This window comes from Rana temporaria, chromosome 3 (genome assembly GCF_905171775.1).
Source record: "Rana temporaria chromosome 3, aRanTem1.1, whole genome shotgun sequence".
Taxonomy (NCBI): domain Eukaryota; kingdom Metazoa; phylum Chordata; class Amphibia; order Anura; family Ranidae; genus Rana; species Rana temporaria.
Window position 1 is genome coordinate 176,305,506 of NC_053491.1, and position 20,556 is coordinate 176,326,061.

The 20,556-nt window shown below is 42.4% G+C and overlaps 1 protein-coding gene across 2 annotated transcripts in view; it reads right to left on the reverse strand.

Moving 5' to 3' along the window:
- Nucleotides 1-8,964: 8,964 nt before the first annotated feature.
- GXYLT1 (glucoside xylosyltransferase 1) overlaps nucleotides 8,965-20,556 on the reverse strand; it is a 69,392-nt gene continuing 57,800 nt past the window's right edge. For both annotated transcript variants that reach the window (XM_040343869.1, XM_040343870.1), the window contains one exon: nucleotides 8,965-9,408. In XM_040343869.1, coding sequence (XP_040199803.1) covers nucleotides 9,247-9,408 — 162 coding nt within the window. In that variant the 3' untranslated portion in view covers nucleotides 8,965-9,246. The remainder of the gene's footprint in view (nucleotides 9,409-20,556) is intronic.

Here is a 20,556-nt window from a genome sequence, read left to right on the forward strand (position 1 = left end):
TGCGTTCGGCTTTTTCCGGGGTATAGTTAAAGCTGCTGTTCTGAGGCGTACTCAATGTTAAATATGGCCGTCATTCCCGCGTAAAATTTTGAATTTTTTACGTCGTTTGCGTAAGTCGTTCAAGAATAGGAATTTGCGTAGAATGACGTCACCGTCGTAAGCATTGGCTGGTTCCGGTTTAATTTCGAGCATGCGCACTGGGATACCCCCACGGACGGCGCATGCGCAGTTAAAAAAACGTTGTTTACGTCGGGTCACAACGTATTTACATAAAACACGCCCCCATCACATCCATTTGAATTCCGCGCCCTTAAGAGATACACTACGCCGCCGTAACTTATGGCGCAAATTCTTTGTGGATTAAAAAAAAAAAAGATAAGTTACGGCGGCGTAGTGTATCTTAGATACGCTGTGCCCAGCGCAAAGGTACGTGGATCTGCCCCTTGGTGTTTACAAAATAAAAAAATTAGAAAATTACTTAAAACCCCCAAACATTATATATTTTTTTTCTAACACCCTAGAGAATAAAATAGCGGTCATTGCAATACTTTTTGTCACACCGTATTTGCGCAGCTGTCTTACAAGCGCACTTTTGGAAAAAATTCACTTTTGAAATAAAAAAATAAGACAACAGTAAAGTTAGCCCAATTTTTTTTTATAGTGTGAAAGATAATGTTACGCCGAGTAAAATGATACCCTAAATGTCACACTTCAAAATTGCGCCCGCTCGTGGAATGGCGTCAAAGTTTTACCCTTAAAAATCTCCATAGGCGACGTTAAAAAAATCTTTTGAGTTACAGAGGAGGTCTAGGGCTAGAATTATTGCTCTCGCTCCAACGATCACGGCGATACCCCACTTGTGTGGTTTGAACACCGTTTTCATATGCGTGCGCTATTCACATATGCGTTCGCTTCTGCGTGCGAGCTCGTCGGGACAGGGTGCTTTTTGTTTTATTTATTTGATTTATTTTATAAATTTTTACACTAAAAAAATAATAAAAATGGGTCACTTTTATTCATCTATTACAAGGAATGTAAACATCCCTTGTAATAGAAAAAAGCATGACAGGTCCTCTTAAATATGAGATCTGGGGTCAAAAAGACCTCAGATCGCATATTTAGACTAAAATGCAAAAAAAAATGTCATTTGAAAAAAATGACAAGAAAATGTCCCTTTAAGAAGCATGGGCGGAAGTGACGTTACATCCGCCCTGCTATGCTATGGAGCCATCTTGCCCTCACTCGTATACCAGCAGAGCAGGGGACAGGACCCGATCGCCTCCGCCGCTGCTGAAAAGATGGATACATTGGTTGTGGCAGCAGCTGCTGCGGTTACCGAGATATCCATCTTTAAAAAAATTACGTATATATACAGTGAGGGGTCCTTAAGTGGTTAAAAGGGGTCAGCTGGATTTAGACTTTAATTTGTCCAACACCTCTTCACAGGTTGATAATGCTGCTGTTCAGGGGTAGATAGTGCTACTCCACAGATACAGTAAGCATTGCCACCCTAGGACAGGAAGTGTGTTTTTGGCCTGATCACCAGATAAAAAGGAAAACAAATGCAGCCGCTACAGATCCTGGTAAGGACTAGTAAACTGCAATATATTTGTTTTTTAACTTAACATGCTTTAAACGAAAAAGGCACCACACAAGATAAGCGTTTTTTATGAACATTTAATAAAACAATTGAAAATATATTTCCATTCCAGAAGACCCAGGAAAGAATTCAAGAGCTGAACAGTTTTAAAATGATCCAGTAGATAGGAAGACGTGAGAAATACCATGTTATGTAAAACAGACTTGAAACTACTTTTCCATACAATATGGCTGATATATGAAAGAACAACCAAAAAGGTTTGATAGAAAGCACATCTGCATTCACAGTTCTTCACAAAAAGGTTAACAATGATTGTCAAAACATATATACAGTACACATGAAAATACATAACATACAAGGCACATAATGTGACAAGATAAAAGTCTTTCCTCACAGTTAAAATGTCCCAAAAACCAAAACTGTGATATCGCATTTTTTAAGAAAAAGTTAGGACAGAGAATATTTGTTAGATGTGTAAGGTCCTGGGGCTGCACATCACCGTTATAATAAAATAGTCAAATTCCCGATATACTAATACACACGCTGTGCTTGGCCCCTATACTGCTCATCAGTGGAGCTTAAAAGAGAAGAATGGGTTGGTTTGATTTTTTGATAGTCATACTTACCTTAGTGGATGCAGCATTAGGCTGATGCTGCAGATGTCCCCCATCATCTCTGCACCGAGAACCGAGCCACCAAACACTACTGATGGCTCCTCGGTTCTCACTCCTCCCCTAGCAGAGCGATGCCCACTGTCAGTATGGCTTCTGCTCTACTTCTCATCGCTCCCCGCCCCTGAGCAGTGGAGGGGCGTGGAGTGGCCTTCTCATCGGCTCGCTGAGACTGCCATCAATCAGGGCAGCTGGCAGATCCCGACTTGGAAGTCGTGATGAGGCGCTGCCCTGACTGATGGTAGTGATGTCAGCGGAGAGCAGACTTCAGACCACTAAAAACGGGCCACAGGAATGCAAAACGAATTGCACGTCTGTGACCCTTAGTGCTGGTTCACACTGCCGCGACTTGGGATCCGACTTGTGTCGCCCCAAGTCACGCAACATGAGAAATTCAATTGACTTAAATGAGAGCCGTCTGAATGTACACTATTGAAGTCGCTCCGACTTCAGAAAAGGTTCCTGTACTACGCCAAGGCAACATGTACCCATTGATTTCAATGGAAGTTGCCTCCAAAGTCGGATCACTGTCTTAACTGAAGCAACCCCTCCCTCCGAGCTGATTATTCTGTGATTGGCCACAGCCAAAGTCGCCTGTCCTGGAGGCAACTTTAAGTCGTGTTGTAAGTTGCTCAAAGTCGCACTGAAGTCGCCTTGCAAAGTCGCTTTGCCCCTGTGTGAACTGGCACTTAGGAGAAGTCCAGCCTTTAAAGCTCAGGCTGGAATTCTCCTTTAAAGTCGATTTAGGCAGAGAATAAAAGACCCCCCCCATAATTTTACTGACGTTTTGTCACCTATTAAACAGCAACCTGAGCTAAAAATTTTTTTTTTTTTTTTTTTTAAAGTGTATTTTGTGCGTGTACTCGAGAGAGGAGCCGGACTGCAGGAGTTGGGAGTAGGCAGGCCTCCCCCAGAGGCAATCTGCCACCTTTCTCCATGCCCCAGGTGGCAATGGCGGGTGTGAGGGGGTCCTCCCACACAGCCCGCCCTACCTGCTCCGCTTTGAAGCCCAACGGGGCAGAGGGACTCTCTATAAGGGAGTGAGAGGATTAGCCCGCTCAACCAGCCCCATTAGTCCTTCGCCTCTCTTTAGAGACCGCGTGGTCAATGTGCGTGTGTTAACCCAATTTAGAGTGCGTGTGTAGGTGTGGTGGTTTTTGTGGGAGGGGGGGGGTGGGCGTACTAAGCACAGGCTTACCTTGCATAGCACACCCACCGGGAGCCGGGCTGAGACCACCATACTCAATTCACATGAAGCCGAGACCGGGATCCGAACCTCTAGCTGCAGAGGTGAATGGCTTGTCAGCGCAGTGCCAATCGCGTTGAGCCACCGCAGCTCCCCCTGAGCTAAAATTTAATCATATGGGTTGCGTGCAGCTAAGCAGACTGACCATGTTAAAAAATAAAATAAAAATTCTCAATTTTTAAACGGACCATAAAAATCTGTTTTGTAAAATGGGAGAAAAAAAAGAGAAGGTAAAAAGGGAAGAAAAAGAAAAGCTGAGCTTTTCCAGGAAAAAGGTGAACCCTTTCTAGCTACTTCTAATTTGATAACCCAGAACCTAGAGCTGTGAACATCAAACCTGGCCTGAAGGTGGAACAGTATGCCAGCTGATTTCATAGACAGGCGTGAGCCAGCAAAGGCATTGTGAGAAACCCAGAACCTATGGAGTTATAACATCCTTCCAAAGAAATAACAAGTGTTAGTAAAATTTGCTACATTTACATTACAGCAAAAGTTAGACACTGGACTTGATCCAAGTTTGACATATACAATTTAAAGAAGGTAAAAACAAAAATACATTCCCTCACATCTGACATCCTGCAAAGTTATAACCTTAAAATCCTCATCTGCCTTGGCCCTCTCCACCTGTCACCATGCACAGGGTGAACGCAACTGGGCCAACGTGACTAGATTTTCCTGCTCCAGTGTAAACCTTATCAGAAAAATAAGTGTCTTGGATTTATGTCATTTTCCAGTCACATACTCGGAACAAGCATGCAGCTAAGAAAAATCAGAATATCTTAAAGTGGTATTAAGCCTAGGTTCACACTAGTGCGATGCCGGGATTAAGCGCGATTACATCTCTGGTTCCCGCTGCCTTGTGCAAACCACTGCGGGTGTCAATAACAAAGTTAATGACACCCCCAGTTTAGTTCACAGATTGCAGTGCGAACTGTGAACTGGCACAGCATCTGAATTGCATAGGTGAGAACACCCATGTGTTTTGATTAGTGTTTATAGTACACTATTTTCTGTGCAAATCTAATCTAATCTACAAACGTATGGCTGAACTCGCATTGCTCAGAGATCGCATGTGATTGGCACCTGCAGTGTGGGAGCGAATCAAATGCGATATCTGCAGTGTGAAACCGGGCTAAAGGTTCAGCTAAAATAAAAATAGTTATATAGAGAGAGATATTATTTATATATTATGCTTACCTGCCCTGTGCAATAGTTTTGCAAAGTTCAGCCTCAATCCTCTTCTTTGGCACTCCTGGCTCCTCTCCATGACCAGTGCCACCAAATGGCCATCTGCTTGCTATGGGGGCACTGGTGCGTGCTCACTCCTGAGCCCCACTCTGTGTGCCCATTAGCCCCGTCTCCCCCCCCCCCCGCCGTTTTCTCATTGGCTTACTGGCTGTGATTGACAACATTGGGGGCCCATGGCTCCCGCTGCTGTCTAAGCCAATAAGGAGAGGAAGTCGCGGGACAGCTGAGGCTCTCGTGCACATCGCTGGATCAAGAGGGGGTGATGTGGAGTGAGCAGCACAGACGTTTTTTTTTAACCTTTATGCTTAAATTGCATGAATGAAAAAAAAAACTTCCGCCTTTATAACCACTTTATCTCTGTACTTATATATGCTGGTGACCATACAGGCTTATCAGGCAAGACATGAATAGTACAATAAAGAAGAAGTGCACAGCGCAGTAACACACAGCAATGAAATACATTGCTCAATGTTTAAACTACAGTTAAACCGATCCAATTGCTGTAGGTTACTGTAGTACTTTGCACAGTCGCTGCACTGTATTAAATGAGCGTGTTAATATTTTGATCAGAAACATAACAGTCTAATTAAAAGAGATAGTAAAAATGTAGCATTCAATGGCAAATAAATCAATATTTAGCAGTAACTATAGTTAAAAAAGCAGTATAGTCCATTGTTTATTTTAGCCATACTTCTCACCTGGATCACAAGAGTGCACCTAATTGTGCTCTTCTGTGACCCAGAATCAGCGGACAGTGGGATAAAGCCTGCTGTCATCACAGAGCTGCTAATAATAGTGGGATCCACCCAGATGCCGATCCGACACCTCTTCCTAGCCAGGTGTGCCAGTGAGTGCTGGAGGGGCAGAGAATGAGTGATCAGCTATGATGTCATCATTCAGTTCTCAGTGTTAGAACCACCGGAGGACAGCTTCATCTATATGGACGAGTATGTAGGTTTGGGTATTGTTTTTTATTTTATGTAACCCACACTTCTCATTTCATATTCATAAATATTTGTCAATTAAATGAAGAACTCAAAAGGTTATCCTAGTGTTTAGATATTTATGGGTGCCTAATGCAGTCCCTAACCATGAGATACAATAGAGGGTTCAACCGCATACTAAACACCATATATTTGCAGCAATGCTAAAAGCAATAACAGCTGCCAGGGTTCACAAATCTGTTCTCATTTAAATTATATAAACAAATAAATGAGCATCTGCCACCTATATTTGGGTGACATGGGGGGGGGGGGGGGGGGGCTGGCATACTAAGAAACAGGTTCTGTAATTCTTCGTTATCAAAAAAATAATATACGTCCACATTGCCTCAATACGAGTTAAAGCGGAGTTCCGGCCACAATTTCACTTTTTAAATATAAATACCCCTGTAATACACAAGCTTAATGTATTCTAGTAAAGTTAGTCTGTAAACTAAGGTCAGTTTTGTTAGGCTGTTACAGCATTTAGACACTTTATAAAATAGAAATTGACTGGGGCCATCTTAAGTGTGGGCATCATGAAGCCAGACTGTATGACTTCCTGGATTTCAGCCTTGCAAATCTCGCACATGCTCAGTGCTGCACAAGCAGTGTCAGATCAGGTTTCAGCACCTGTGCTGTCCAAGTCGCATGATTCTTTGAGACTGGGGAATGCACAGACTCCTGGAAAGTTACACCCACTACATTCCCAGGAGTCTGTGCGGTGTAGGTTAGGAAGCATTAAGCACCTAGGTGCAGGAAGTGGGAAGATTAACTATTCTGCCTAGCAACAACACTTTGAAGGCATCTAAAAAAAAAAAAAAATTAATGACATTTTTTTAAAACTACTGATGTAATGTTATATTTATGGGTGGAACTCCACTTTAAACAGTTAAAAACTACATTTCAAGTTTTACTATATTTATTAAGCATTAACATTTAATGCAACTGCGCGCAGAAGCGAACACGTACGTGAGCAGCGACTGCATATGTAAATGGTGTTCAAACCACACATGTGAGGTATCGCCACGATTGGTAGAGCGAGAGCAATAATTCTAGCCCTAAACCTCCTCTGTAACTCAAAACATGCAACCTGTAGAGTTTTTTAAACGTTGCCTATGGAGATTTTAAAGGGTAAAAGTTTGACGCCATTCCACGAGCGCACGTAATTTTGAAGCGTGACATGTTGGGTATCAATTTACTCGGCGTAACATTATCTTTCATAATATTAAAAAAAATGGGGATAACTTTACTGTTGTCTTATTTTTTAATTAAAAAAAGTGTAATTTTTTCCCAAAAAAAGTGCGCTTGCAAGACCGCTGCGCAAATACGGCGTGACAGAAAGTATTGCAACGATCGCCATTTTATTCTCTAGGGTGTTGGGATAAAAAATATATATAATGTTTGGGGGTTCTAATTAGAGGGAAGAAGATGGCAGTGAAAATAGTGAAAAATTACATTAGAATTGCTGTTTAACTTGTAATGCTTAACTTGTAATACCAACGGCCACCACCAGATGGCGCCAGCTTACACATCTGGTGGTAATAACTTGTAATACCAACGGCTCACCACCAGATAAAGCCCCCCCCTTCCAAGCCAAGTCGCCAGGACCCTCTTTCTAGTCGCCATGGCGACCTGGCGCGCGGGATTTGTCGAATAAGTGATTTCTTATCTGCATAAGCAGCATTATCACGGGGCTTTAGTTTGTGAATGTAAGTAGAGAGGGGAGGTGGAAGTACAAGACTGGACCAGTTTTAATAGTAGAAACTGTTCCAGTATGGCTGAGAGCTTGAAACATGACTGCTGTTGGCCCTCAGTGTAGCTAAGGCATGTGTATTCAAGTAAGAAAATGCTTCATTATTAAAAGGGGGAACTGTAAAAAAAAAAAAAAATTATATTACAGTGGTTGTAAACCCCTACATATAACAACTGAAATGACTAGCCTTGAATGATATACAGATCCTCCTACATAAGTTGTACCTGTTACTCTGCAGTCATCACTTCTCTACAGCCTCCTAAACCACACATTTTACACAGCATCGCTAAGTTCTAGCATGCTGGGGGTGGGGATCTGTAGTCACACACTGCACAGCATAGAGCAGGGAGATGACCGTAACCTGAGACCTGAGTGAAGGGAACAGACACACCCCTCTCTACACAAATTCATAGGTAAACAGGCATAGCTGAGGCTGTCAATCACAGGCTGTGTGCTGGAGCTCCCCATCCCTGTCTCCCTCTTGGATTTGGCATTAGCAGCCAGAAATAACTCATACAGATAGTGGAGCAGGCAGGCAGCAGATAGAAATCACACTCAGGCTCTGTTCACATATGCTGCTGCTGTGGCACAGCATGGGGTCCGGTGCGTGTCTTTTCACCGATTCAGGTACGAATCAGGTCAGAATTTTTGCCTGAATTTGCTGAAATGAGAAACAAAAACACACACACTTTTTAAAAGCGGACCACGGCCGCCCCCATGGCTCCATTGAGAGAAGGTCTTGTCATGCAGGGATTTAATGCATCCAGTTTGCATATGTGTGAACCCAGCCTAAGTGCTCTGGATTGAGGCACACTATAAAAGGACATGCTTTGTTCATTTTTCATGTCAGAGGTTTACACCCACTTAAGGGCTTATAAAAATGTAAATAATCATCAATGTGCCTGGGGATGGGTTTAAGTCTTCTCATATACCAACAGGAACTACTGTCTCCTCCCACATTTATAGTGTGGTATTTTTTTTAAACATTTTCTCCAACACCATTAAAATCTATTTTCCAGATATGCTGGTAGCAAAACATATTTGTGGGTCTATACCGTGTCTCCCTGTTGATTTGTTTGGAAAGGAAATGGAGCTTTATTAAACGGCAGTTATGATGGAACATGAGCAGTATACACAGAAGCCTTTAAAGGACATTATTTGTTCTATTTTCTTCCTTCAGAGCCCATTAATGTCTCTTTATATAGGTGGGAGGTGTAATCCTGCCTTCTGTGCAATCCCATGCTACACATAGCGGAGACGCAGAAACCTGTTTAGTGTGTAAAACCATCACCCTTCTGATCCTGAGAAGAGATGGAACACAAACATTAGTGGTCCCTGTGGATAGGTCTGGCTAACCGTGTAATAGTAGAAAAATGCACACCTTGTTGCTGTACAGCAGTAAAATAAACAGCTGCAGTTCTGATACAAGTAGAATGTTCTAATATTCTTTCCGTTCCCACAAACACCATCATTATCTTTTATTTGGCTTGAATACAAGCTACAGGAAATAGTAAAAATTATTTACACTTAAATGTACAACATATCCCGCTATCTGTACTAGATTATGAGAACGCACAAGGATATGTTGAAAGCTTTTGTTCATTTTGATGGCCCAACACAATGGTTTCCAGTAACGGTGTACACAGCATGTAGTGCTTCCTCTGAACAGAAGCGTATGATTGCTGCCGTTCTGTTCTTTGTGCAATTCCATTTAGTCCACACATAATAGAGCTCTGCCAAAAGCATCACCTTGCATTTGATCTCTGCGCATAAAAGTCGTCAATGCTATTTGTCAGCTGTCTGGTGAACAGTTTGTATATCTTTCCACAGTATGTGTGCACAGTTTTCTGCAATTCCAGTTCTAAAGGATATAATAAAGAGCGGATGAGGTCATCTCCAAAGGAAAACTATGGGGAGAAAAAAAAATAAAATACAATCGTGAATCAAATAAAAAAAAAAAACGAACATAGGATCATATTTGCATTACCCAATAGCATTCTGTAACACGGCTATAGATATACAGTATGAATCCACCTTGAGCATTTTGTATTCTCTTATCAGATGCAGTATTGGTCAAGAGGACTAGAAAGCAACCTCCCGACAAGAATTCCCTCTCAGTATAATCATTTTTTTATAATATCATTCTATGCTGGCATGCCTAAACAGGAGCTGGTGTCTATCTGAAGCAAGATAATGTGTAAGGTCTACTTAAAAAATTCCTGCAAAATTTCAATATCCTACATAAATTAGTGCACATTGGGGAATCGGCTAGTTGTTTTAAAATCCGAGCATTACTTACCGTTGTAGCGGGCGATCTTCTCCGCCACTTCCGGGTATGGGCTGCGGGACTGGGCGTTCCTTCTTGATTGACAGTCTTCCGGTAGGCTTCCGAAAGGCTTCCGACGGTCGCATCCATCGCGTCACGATTTTCTGAAAGTAGCCGAACGTCGGTGCGCAGGCGCAGTTTAGAGCCGCACCCACGTTCGGCTTCTTTCGGCTACTCGTGACGCGATGGATGCGACCGTCGGAAGCCTTTCAGAAGCCTGTCGGAAGACTGTCAATCAAGAAGGAACGCCCACTCCCGAAGACCCATACCCGGAAGTGGCGGAGAAGATCGCCCGCTACAACGGTAAGTAATGCTCGGATTTTAAAACAACTAGCCGATTCCCCTAGACTAAATGAGCATACGTCTAAGGGTAAAAGAGCAAAAACAGCATTTATGGGTGAACTCCCGCTTTAAATCATTCACTGTATAGTCAAAAAATAAAAATAAAAATACATCCCTGATTGATTTGGGACCGGTTATAAGTTGTCCCATCAAGCTACATTAACGTATAGCATTAGGAATGACTTGCACAGGGAGAAAGATGCAAGTTATAAAGAGCAGAGGAGGAAAAAAAAGGGGGGGGGGTGTGTGGAATTGGGAAGGGTAGAGAGGGGGAGGGAAAAGGGAACCCCTGCGTACATTTCTACTAATATGTCAGCATAGAGATACAAGTTCTGTCAGAGCATCTTATAGTTAGCAGCAACAACCAAATCAACATTAATAATTTTATTTATTTTTTTAAAGTAAAGAGAAAAAAAAGAGAGAAGAAAAGAGAAAAGAAGAGGGTCAGCCAGAAGCGCTTTAAGGTGTAGATAGACAACGTATCCATGGATCCCATGTTATATTGAATTTCTTAGTAGGATTGCGAAGGACACAGGTAATTAAGGTTGTTCTTCACGTAATCAAGGGGAACCACCAACTGCTTCCAGTATTTAGCAATAGTTATTCTAGCTGCCAAAAACATATATGATTAGTTTTGTCGATTTTTTGGGGACCTGATCGGGTAACTTGTGAAAAAGCGCCGATTCCGGGGATCTCCGTATATCAACCCCCGTTAGAGAGTATATTAGATTAAATATACAAATCCAAAATCTAGTGACCACGGGGCACTGCCACCAAACATGAAACATTGTACCCATCTGGCCACAACAGGAACAAAAATTGTCTCTGGACAGCCGCACTCTGAACAAATTGTAGCCTTTATTAAAAGGACAGCACTACAAGTCACAGCAAAATAAAATAAAACCCAGCTTAGTCATCGCTAAGCACTAGTTTCCGTGCGAAACACGTCAGCAGTCAAGTTTTATTTTAGATTGTAGATATCCTTCCCCGTAAAAGGCCCTTCAATTGAAAAGAGAACAAGGGGTCCAACCAACCGGTTAAGTTTAGATCGTATAAAAAAATAATAATCTGATTATATCAAAATAGTTAGCCGGAGGGCATCTGAAATGTGTCTTTAAGATATTGCCACGAGTGAGGTTGATCCCCAATAAGATAGTCTCCTATCCTAAGGAAGCCCTTTGTTTAGCCACCACAGGAATAGCATTGGAGTCATTCCGGGAGAGAATTCAGGATTAAAGAATATGGGAGCTAATGGAGTATGTGGGGAGGACAGAGGCTTATGATGTCGTACTCTGTCCCAGACCGCTAGTGAATGGGACAGGGTAGGGCACAAGATAGGAGGGTGGAGACGGCTAGGGAGCCACATTAGAGAACCTATGGCGAAGGGGTGGCACAAGAGGGCCTCAATAGAGACCCAGAGGGGTGCATATTCTTTTGGCCGTTAAGAAAGCTGGGTTATTTGAGCCGCTTGATAATAAGCTTGCAGATTGGGGAGGCCAAGCCCACCAGACTCCAGACATACAGTGTCAATTTATTCATTTGCGGTTTCTTATTGTTCCAAATAAAAAATGGAGAGCATCTAAATGCAATCGCTGTATATCTCCCCTGGGAACCGCAATCGGTAGTCCTAAAATAATAAAGTAACTTAGGTAAAAAAGTCATCTTAATAGAACTGATTCTACCAAACCAGGACAAGGGATAATCTGACCATCGTTGAAGATCCTCCCGAAGTCGACAGAAAAGTGGGGGATAATTGGCCCGATAGAGGGTATCGATCGAGAAAAATCTGTATTTTTTGCTAGAAAATTACTTAGAACCCCCAATTATTATATTTAATATATATTTTGTTTTAAGCAGAGACATGTAAAAAATGTTTTTACAGGTTACCTGTTTAGAGTTACAGAGGAACGCCTAGCTCTAGAATTAGTGTGTGTGTGTGTGTGTGTGTGTGTGTGTGTGTGTGTGTGTGTGTGTATGTGTGTATATATATATATATATATATATATATATATATATATATATATATATATATATTAGTGCTGTCAAGCGATTAATCGCATTAATGTCATAGTTAACTCACGATTAATCGCGCGATTAAGGAGGTTCACCCTTTAAAACATTTTTTTTTTTGTTTTCTTATTTTTTTTTTTTTTATAATATTAAATTGTGTTTTTTTATTTTTTTACATTTTGATCACTTTTATTGCTGTCACAAGGAATGTAAACATCCCTTGTGACAGCAATAGGTGGTGACAGGTACTGTTTATGGAGGGATCGGGGTCTAAAAGACCTCCGAGCCCTAATTTGCACTACAAAGTATTCAGATCGCCGAAAACGGCGATTCTGAATACTGTGTACTTTTTTAAATCTGGCGCCATTGGCAGCCGAGAAACCCGGAAGTGACGTCATGATGCCGCTTCCGTGGTTTCAATGCGGAGACTGAATCAAAGCCGTTTACGGCTTATTGTCAGTCTCCGCCTGAACACAGAACGCGGCGGATGGAGGATCGGGTCTCCCGGTGGGACGGGAGGCCCGGTCAGAGCGGCGAAAGGCGGCGGGAGGGGGGGGGATGTCCCCTCCCGCTCCTCCGGCATAACAACCGAGCGGCTTTTAGCCGCATCGGTTGTTATGTTTGGATAGCCGATCGCCCGCTCTAAACAACGGTACCGGGATGATGCCTGCGGCTGCAGGCATCATCCCGGTATAACCCCCGAACGTTAATCGCGCGCTAAAAAAATTGACGGCGTTAACATGGGTTTGTGTTAACGCCGTTAATAACGACAGCACTAATATATATATATATATATATATATACACACACACACACACACACACACACACCGTATTCCACAGCCCCCTGTGTATAACACGCAGTCACAGTTTACCCTCTATTTTCAGGGTAAAAAAGTGAGAGTGTTATACGCCAATAAATACAATGGCCCGGATTCTCATACCTGGGCGCATCTTTATGCCGGCGTAGCGCATCTCGTATGCGCTACGCCGGCGTAATAGAGAGGCAAGAACAGTATTCACAAAGCACTCGCTCCCTACGTAGCGCCGGCGTAACATAAATTCGTCGGTGTAAGCCCGCCTAATTCAAAGTAGGTGGAAGGTGGGCGTGATACATGTAAATGAAGAGCGACCCCATGCAAATGAATGGCCAAACGAACGGCGCGTGCGCCATCCCGTGGACGCTTCCCAGTGCGCATGCTCAGAATCACGTCGGAACGAACGCCTAAGATACGTCGAATCACTGAACGTAACCTATGCCCAGCCCTATTCACGTAGTACTACGTAAACAACGTAAAATACAACGTCCCAGGTTTGCATGGGATGCGCCTCCTATATGTGGAATAACTTTACGCCGGACGTATGCCTTACGTAAACGACGTAGATTACTGCGACGCAAGTGCGTTCGTGAATCGGCGTATCTCGGTCATTCACATATTATATATACACACACACAAATAAAAGACATTTTGTTTTAAAGAGGGAAAAAACCCCATCCCTTTAAGGCTGGGAGGTGGATGTGACGTCACTCCGGTGCTCCAAGGGAATAGAGCCGAGTGGGGGCTGCTATCTTGCCCTCACTCGGCTTCCTGCCCGACGATCGGCTGCACCGGATGGATTCTGGAAGCAGCAGGGCGGGGGGGTTGGTCTACCTCTCCTGCAGGGCTATAAAAGTGATCTCACAGCGGACCCACCGCTGGGACCACTTATCTGAAAGCCTGCTGCTGTAAAAAATGATACCAGGCCATAACTCTGGTATTTGACATGAAAGTAATGTTTACAGTTAGCCAGTCATGCAGTGTGGCTGTGCACGCACTGCTTGGCTTAACTGCTCGTTTTGTCTACAAGACCCCCGATCTCTTCTTCATGCTGGAAAGACCAAGATCAAAAAAATAAACTGTCTTGGCCTTTCCAGACACGTCCCCAGCATTGTTTACTTCCACTGGCGCAGACGTGACGCGATAACTCCAGGGTCATAGAGATGACTGGGTACCATCCGGTGACCAGAAATCTCAATGTTCAACTTCTGCCGTCGGACGATTCATTCTCTGGCTCAACGATCGCACAGGTGAGCCGGTAGAAGCACTGGAGGGCAGTGGAAGGGGGGGAAATGTCCCCTTCCACCGCCTGCAGGAATGATCAAGCAGCTGAACTACCGCTATGATTGTTCTTATAGTGCAGAGAATCGTTGGCGGAAAAAGACGATATCTGAATGAGGCCTGGAACTGCAGGCATAATTCAGATATCCTCACTCAAATTCAATGACGTCATATGACATCCTTGGGCTGGAAATGGTTAAAGTAGATGCAAACCCATTCATGAAATTTGAGCTGGGCACATATATATGCAGTGTTTTATTATCTCTCTCCAAAGCATGTCCCATAGCTTTGTCCTGCACCTTAGCTCTGTTATCAGCCGGATAACTTCCAAAAGTTCTTCAAGAAGGGGAAGATTGCAAAAAATAGATTAGCACGCTGCCTCCCGTCTCAGAGCAGAGCTGTTTGTGATGAAAGCATTTTCATTCATGACTGAACAATAGGAGTAAAAAAAAAATATATATATTTTTTCATTTATTCTTTAGATGTAGTTTTCTCCTTGGTTTTATTAAAGCAATGCATTTTACTTGCTTTGTTCTATATGCAAACATTTGGGCAACCTATGTGTTATGTGATTGTGGTAACCATTACACCAAGGGGTTGATTAACTGAAGACAGACAAGTGAACTTCCCTTAGGTTAGTGAATGTGTAAAAATAGCAAATCATGTGCACGGAAACAAAAAAAGAAATTGGATTTCTGAGACTACATTTATGATTGTTAACAGTGCTGCCTCTTTCAACTTTGTGAGAGTGTTCTATACATTTCAATGAGAATTTAAGCTATGGTTTTACAATATGTGCAGATGCTCGATGCGTTTCCAAATAGGAGACTGATATGTGAAAGCGGGGTGCACCCATGCCAGGGTCTTCTAGAGGACTTGGATGTATCCATAGGAAATGCACAGATGAATTCTACTCCATGTGATTTAAAGTCACTCCAGCTCTGCCGACTTATTGCCATAGTATATTTGGGTCCATACCTTGTGGTAAGCATACCTGCGGCGACAGATACCTTTACGGTGATGGCATTTACTGCATTGACTCAGATTTGGGGGTACACTCGGGTGACCCCCAAGTGGAGACTATTTTTTATAAAGAGTTTTGGGACTTTTGTTGGTTATTATTATTTTCACTTTATAGCATAATTTACATTGTGTTATTCACATGTGATTTCAACGCAGCACTTGTTTAAAATATATATCAAAAAATTCTCTGCAAATGGTATCAAACTGTCTAGCTAGAAGAATGACATGAGAAGGACAGATCTATATATAAAAGAACAATTGGGAAAAAAAAGGATTTTATGGGATCAATCTGAGTGAGTTCAGAGCAATCTTACATCCCCAAAAGTCCGCTCTCTCATTTTTACATCCACATGACAGCCAGTAAAATATAGTATTGATTTTTGAAGGTTATATACAAGTCAGTCTCTTATATTACAATGAGTGCCAGCACATTTTACAGCTCTTCCGTGGGTTTACAAGTAATAAATTGTTTATTAGAAGGCTTATTTGTAGCCTGAAAGAAAGAAAATTAGATCTGCTTGGCTGAAACCATGCATATATTTGATGTAATAACCTCTGGGAAAGTTGGCAAATAACCAGGCTAAGCTATGACGATATTCCCCAAACTGCAAACCTACATGAAACGACAAAGACATTCTCTCTGGAGAGTCTTAGTACATAGGAACTGGTGTTTATATACATCTAGAGACAGATGGGAACAGATACACGGGCATAATCCCAAGGAGACGGCATCTGTGGGTCAACTGCAATGCGAGAATTTCCTTGATCCAGTTGGTGCAGATGCTAAATTCCTAGACTGAACCATTTATATGGTATAAAGAAATGTAACTCTTGTCATACAGTAGAGCAGCGTTAAACAGAAGCTGGGAGTCAGACTTACTAGGTGATCATAGCTTCATATTAAATCAGGGGTGTTGCGGCATTCCTGGTTGAGAAAGGCTGTGAAGGCAGAGAAATGCTGAAAGGCAGATTATGACCTCGATAAGGGCAATAATGGGCAGCGCCATGGATGTGGGGAGTCTGCTTTCTGAATCCTGAATTGTCCCCCTTCTCCTACCAGTACTGTTGTAAACAATTTTGCCTGGCAGTGCAGGTGCCAAATGTGAATTTGAGAGTAAAGGCAGCCTAGCACAGAAGGTGTCTGCATCAGCCAGGTACAGAAAACTGCGGTTTTTGAAAAGGCTGAGTGTGTGTGTACATATGAATGCGAGTTTATGTGTGTATGTGAATGTACATGTGTGCGTGTTCATGAGTTTATGCATGTATGAATGTGTGTATGCATTATTATACGTTGCTGTTGGGCCTTATTCTCACGGGAGTACTTAAGCACCCCTGTGCAGGCAGTCGGGATGCATCGGCTGCATGGATGCAACTACTGCTCCTGACTTGACATCTGTGTGGGTGCTGCTGTGAGTCCCCGAATGCAGACAGTGCCATTTTGAGGACACACTCCCACACAGGTGACAAATTGGCTGCATGGATAAGGTTAACATAATTGACATTAATGGAACTGCCTGCATGGAGATGCACAGAATATGGTCCTCCGTACACTTGTGTACAAGGCCTTACTCCTGACTCTTACACCCCCTGAACCCTATACTCTGTACGAACACAACTGCTTTTCTAAGCTAGCGGAACTGCTTTTTTAGGCTGGAGTGCCTCGAGACTGAAAATATTTTCAATGAGTGCCATGACTGAAAAAAGTGACATAACAAAAAAAGCGTTTGTGGTAAAGATTTGTGAATGGGCACTGTGGTTTCCCCCTAACAGCGTCACATAACAGGGCCCTGTAGTTAAAGCTGAAGTTTAGTCAAAAATTATTTTGCTCCTATAGCTGACGTGGGACATTATAGGCAAGTAATGTGACTGCCGCTATAGGAGCAAAATTATCTTTTGGATAAACTTCAGCTTCAAAATAAATGTATTTTATCCTGTTATTGCAAGAGCCGACAGACTTATCAGAAAGGGTTCAGAGAGTTTATAGGGCAACAACTGTAATATCTCAGGGAACCTTTCACCCAACTCAAACTAAGTAAAGCTGAACAAAAAGCGGGAATAAATCTTTCATAAGTGCAACTCTGAAGTGCCTAAACCTCTATTATGCATTATTGTTTCATGTCACTAGGTGGTGAAGACAGAAAAATAAAATCAGTAATGGTAAGCTCCCATATTTCTGTACTCATGGGTTCTCCTGAAGGCCTCATGCACACAATGTAGTTAGGCCTGAACTATGCCTAGCATAAAGACACATTGTTTTCTCATAGCTAGGGAGCCACAATTTGGGTGTACAGACAGTCAAAGAAGTGAATGGCTGTATGCCCCTTTATTCGTGTAAACACCAATGTTTCTTTGCATTGGCAATTACCCATGCATGAGTGTACCTCATCTTTTCATAAATAAAGTTGTATGCATATGCGTGGTTAAATGCTGACGAACAGAAGCATCAGGGGTGTACAGAGAATTATTTTTAGGCAGGCAGTGTGCCCCATATGTGGCTCCCCAGCCACGGGAAGATGTGTTTTTATACACCAGGCATATTTTGTGCCCAATTACGTTCATGTGCAGGTAACCTTGGGCTACATTCACATAACTGTTTATCTGTGGATAGTTTGCCACATTTAGAGCAGCATCCACTTCCCTAGACGCAGCAACACTCAGTGCTTTGGCCACATACAAACTTGCCGACTAGCTGTGCCCCGTTTGTGTGTGGCCAAAACGCTAAAGAAACGCTGACCCAGTATGCAAACTGGCTGTGTATAGGGTCACCACAAACGGTTATATGCCAACAGTGGCAGTGCCAGTTGCAGATGTGTACAGGTTAAAAATCTGACAGCTGCAGCTGTTCACACAATGGGGTTGATTTACTAAAGGGAAATAAACTCTGCACTACAAGCGCACTTGTAAGTGCAGTCGCTGTAGATCACTTTAGATCTGAGGGGAAGCTCTGCTGATTTTATCATCCAATCATGTGCAAGCAAAAATGCTTGTTTTTTTTTTTCCCTTGCATGTCCACTTCAGATCTGCAGCGACTGCACTTGAAATTGCACTTTTAGTGCAAAGTGGATTTGACTTTGGTAAATAACCCCCAGTGCATGCAAGCAGCATTTAAAACGGCCAAGAATCTACTGATTGTTGTTGGTGGCCGCCCCTGGCACAGAAACTGCTATGCAGATGTAGCCCCCTTAATCGACTGGTTATCCCCATTCCCGTCCCCCATCCCCTCCTTTGACCATGGTTTTGGATTCCTGCATTGTCCTCATCCCACCAAGCAAAAAGCTAGTACTGGACTGTTGGCGACTATCCGCTAATGTCCAATAGACTTGAAGAGGACATTGCTCCCGCAATACATTAATGTCCCATTTAAGTCTGAGTTGTTAGTATGTAGGAACAGGTAGCACTCGCCACTATATTCACTATATTTTTACAGTCTGCGATGTAGACAACATGGGAGGTTGCGCCATCATCACGAATGGTAATTAAGCAACCAGCTTAGAAGCTGGTTTAGTTGCCATAGGCAAAAGTTTTAACTTTTAGCAAATTCTTCAAACATCACACCAATGGTTCTTTTAACAAGAATGTGGATGGTAATGTAGCGCTACATGTGAGCCAAAAAGCAATTAGGTGTACCTAATGGGGTGTGACCATATATTGTGACACAAAGGATGTAATGGCAAAAATTGCACCACAACAAAATGTGAAATTAAAATCAATAAAGTGAATATAAACAACAATGTAATGCAGTGACCATAAACAATAAAACGATGAAGATGTCATGAGATGATGAGGAACTTCCCAACAGAAATCTTCAAATATGAGGTGGAATACATATGCGCTTACTGCAACTGTTGGACCCAAATGTCATATGACAGTGGATCGATCGAGCTTGGAATGTCCCACAGACATTTGGGTCCAACAGTTGTGGTAAACGCATATGTATTCCACCTAGTTGTTGAAGATTTCTGTTGGGAAGTTCATCACCATCTCATGACATCTTCATCGTTTTATTATTTATGGACACTACATTACATTGTTGTTTATATTGTTCACTTTATTGATTTTAATTTCACATTTTGTTGTGGTGCAATTTTTGCCATTACATCCTTTGTGTCATAATATATAGTCACACCCCATTAGGTGTATACAGCCATTGCTTTTTGGCTCACACGTAGCGCTACATTATCATCCAATTGTCTGAGTTGTGTCAGATTCCTGTGTAGCTGATTCACTCCCATTCAGGGTTCATTCTTTGTTACACATATCTTTGTTTTTGGGTAGCGCACATATTTTTTCCCTTTACATTGTGCCTTTTAAAAAGAAGACTGTCAACTTGTCATGTGTTAATGGGTTTGTCTGTTGCTTGACTATGTGCATGTATGTGTAGGCTTTTAGGTTGAATAAGTCTATTAAAGATTTCAAGTGTAATTTAAAAATTCACATTGAAATTATGAGTACAACTTGACATTATCAGCACAAATAGTTAAAGTTTTTGTTACGCTTATAAAAAAATAAATAGATCTGCTCCCTTAAAAGCATGTTACACAGCACAATGCTTGTGCTGTGTAATTTGGCCCCCTCTGCATCATCTAAAAAAAAACCTGGCTGATCCTGCCAGTTTCTGCCCTCCCCCTGTAAACTGACCACGGTTTATCAGGGCTGCTGAGCCCTGACACTGTGCTCAGTTTACATGCCTCCGTCATCTGCAGCCCTGCTCTGTCCCTTTCTCCCCCTTCCCTCACTGCCTGTCTGCTCGTGACAGTGTCTGTCCCTTCCCCTCCTGCTGCTTTAAAAACTATAATCTATTCACGCCATCCCCTCTGTTATAGAACAATATGTGTCCCAGCTCCTGCTCTTTAAAAAGCACTCAGCAGGAGTGCTTGAACTGGCCCGTTGTAGTTATCAGCGGGGGAGAGGAGAGAGCCATAGAGTCACGTGAGCGCAGTAGAGACACTCTGATATAAGGTATAATCCGTAGATATGGATATGTATACATATAGATCAGACACTGGGAAACATGTTGATCTATAACAGAGGGGATGGCATGAAAAGATTATAGTGGCTTAAAAACCACTTTAAGTACATTTAAAATCAACATCCCAAGACAAACACAAATATTCTACAAATATGGTTATGTCTTGGGGTAATCAGCCTGGAAAAAGATCAAAAATTGTGGGTGACTGCGATCCCGCCAAGACACTCACAAAGGTTGAAGGTCAGTGCGGTGTCAAGAGACACTAAATAAACATTAAGAAACAATGT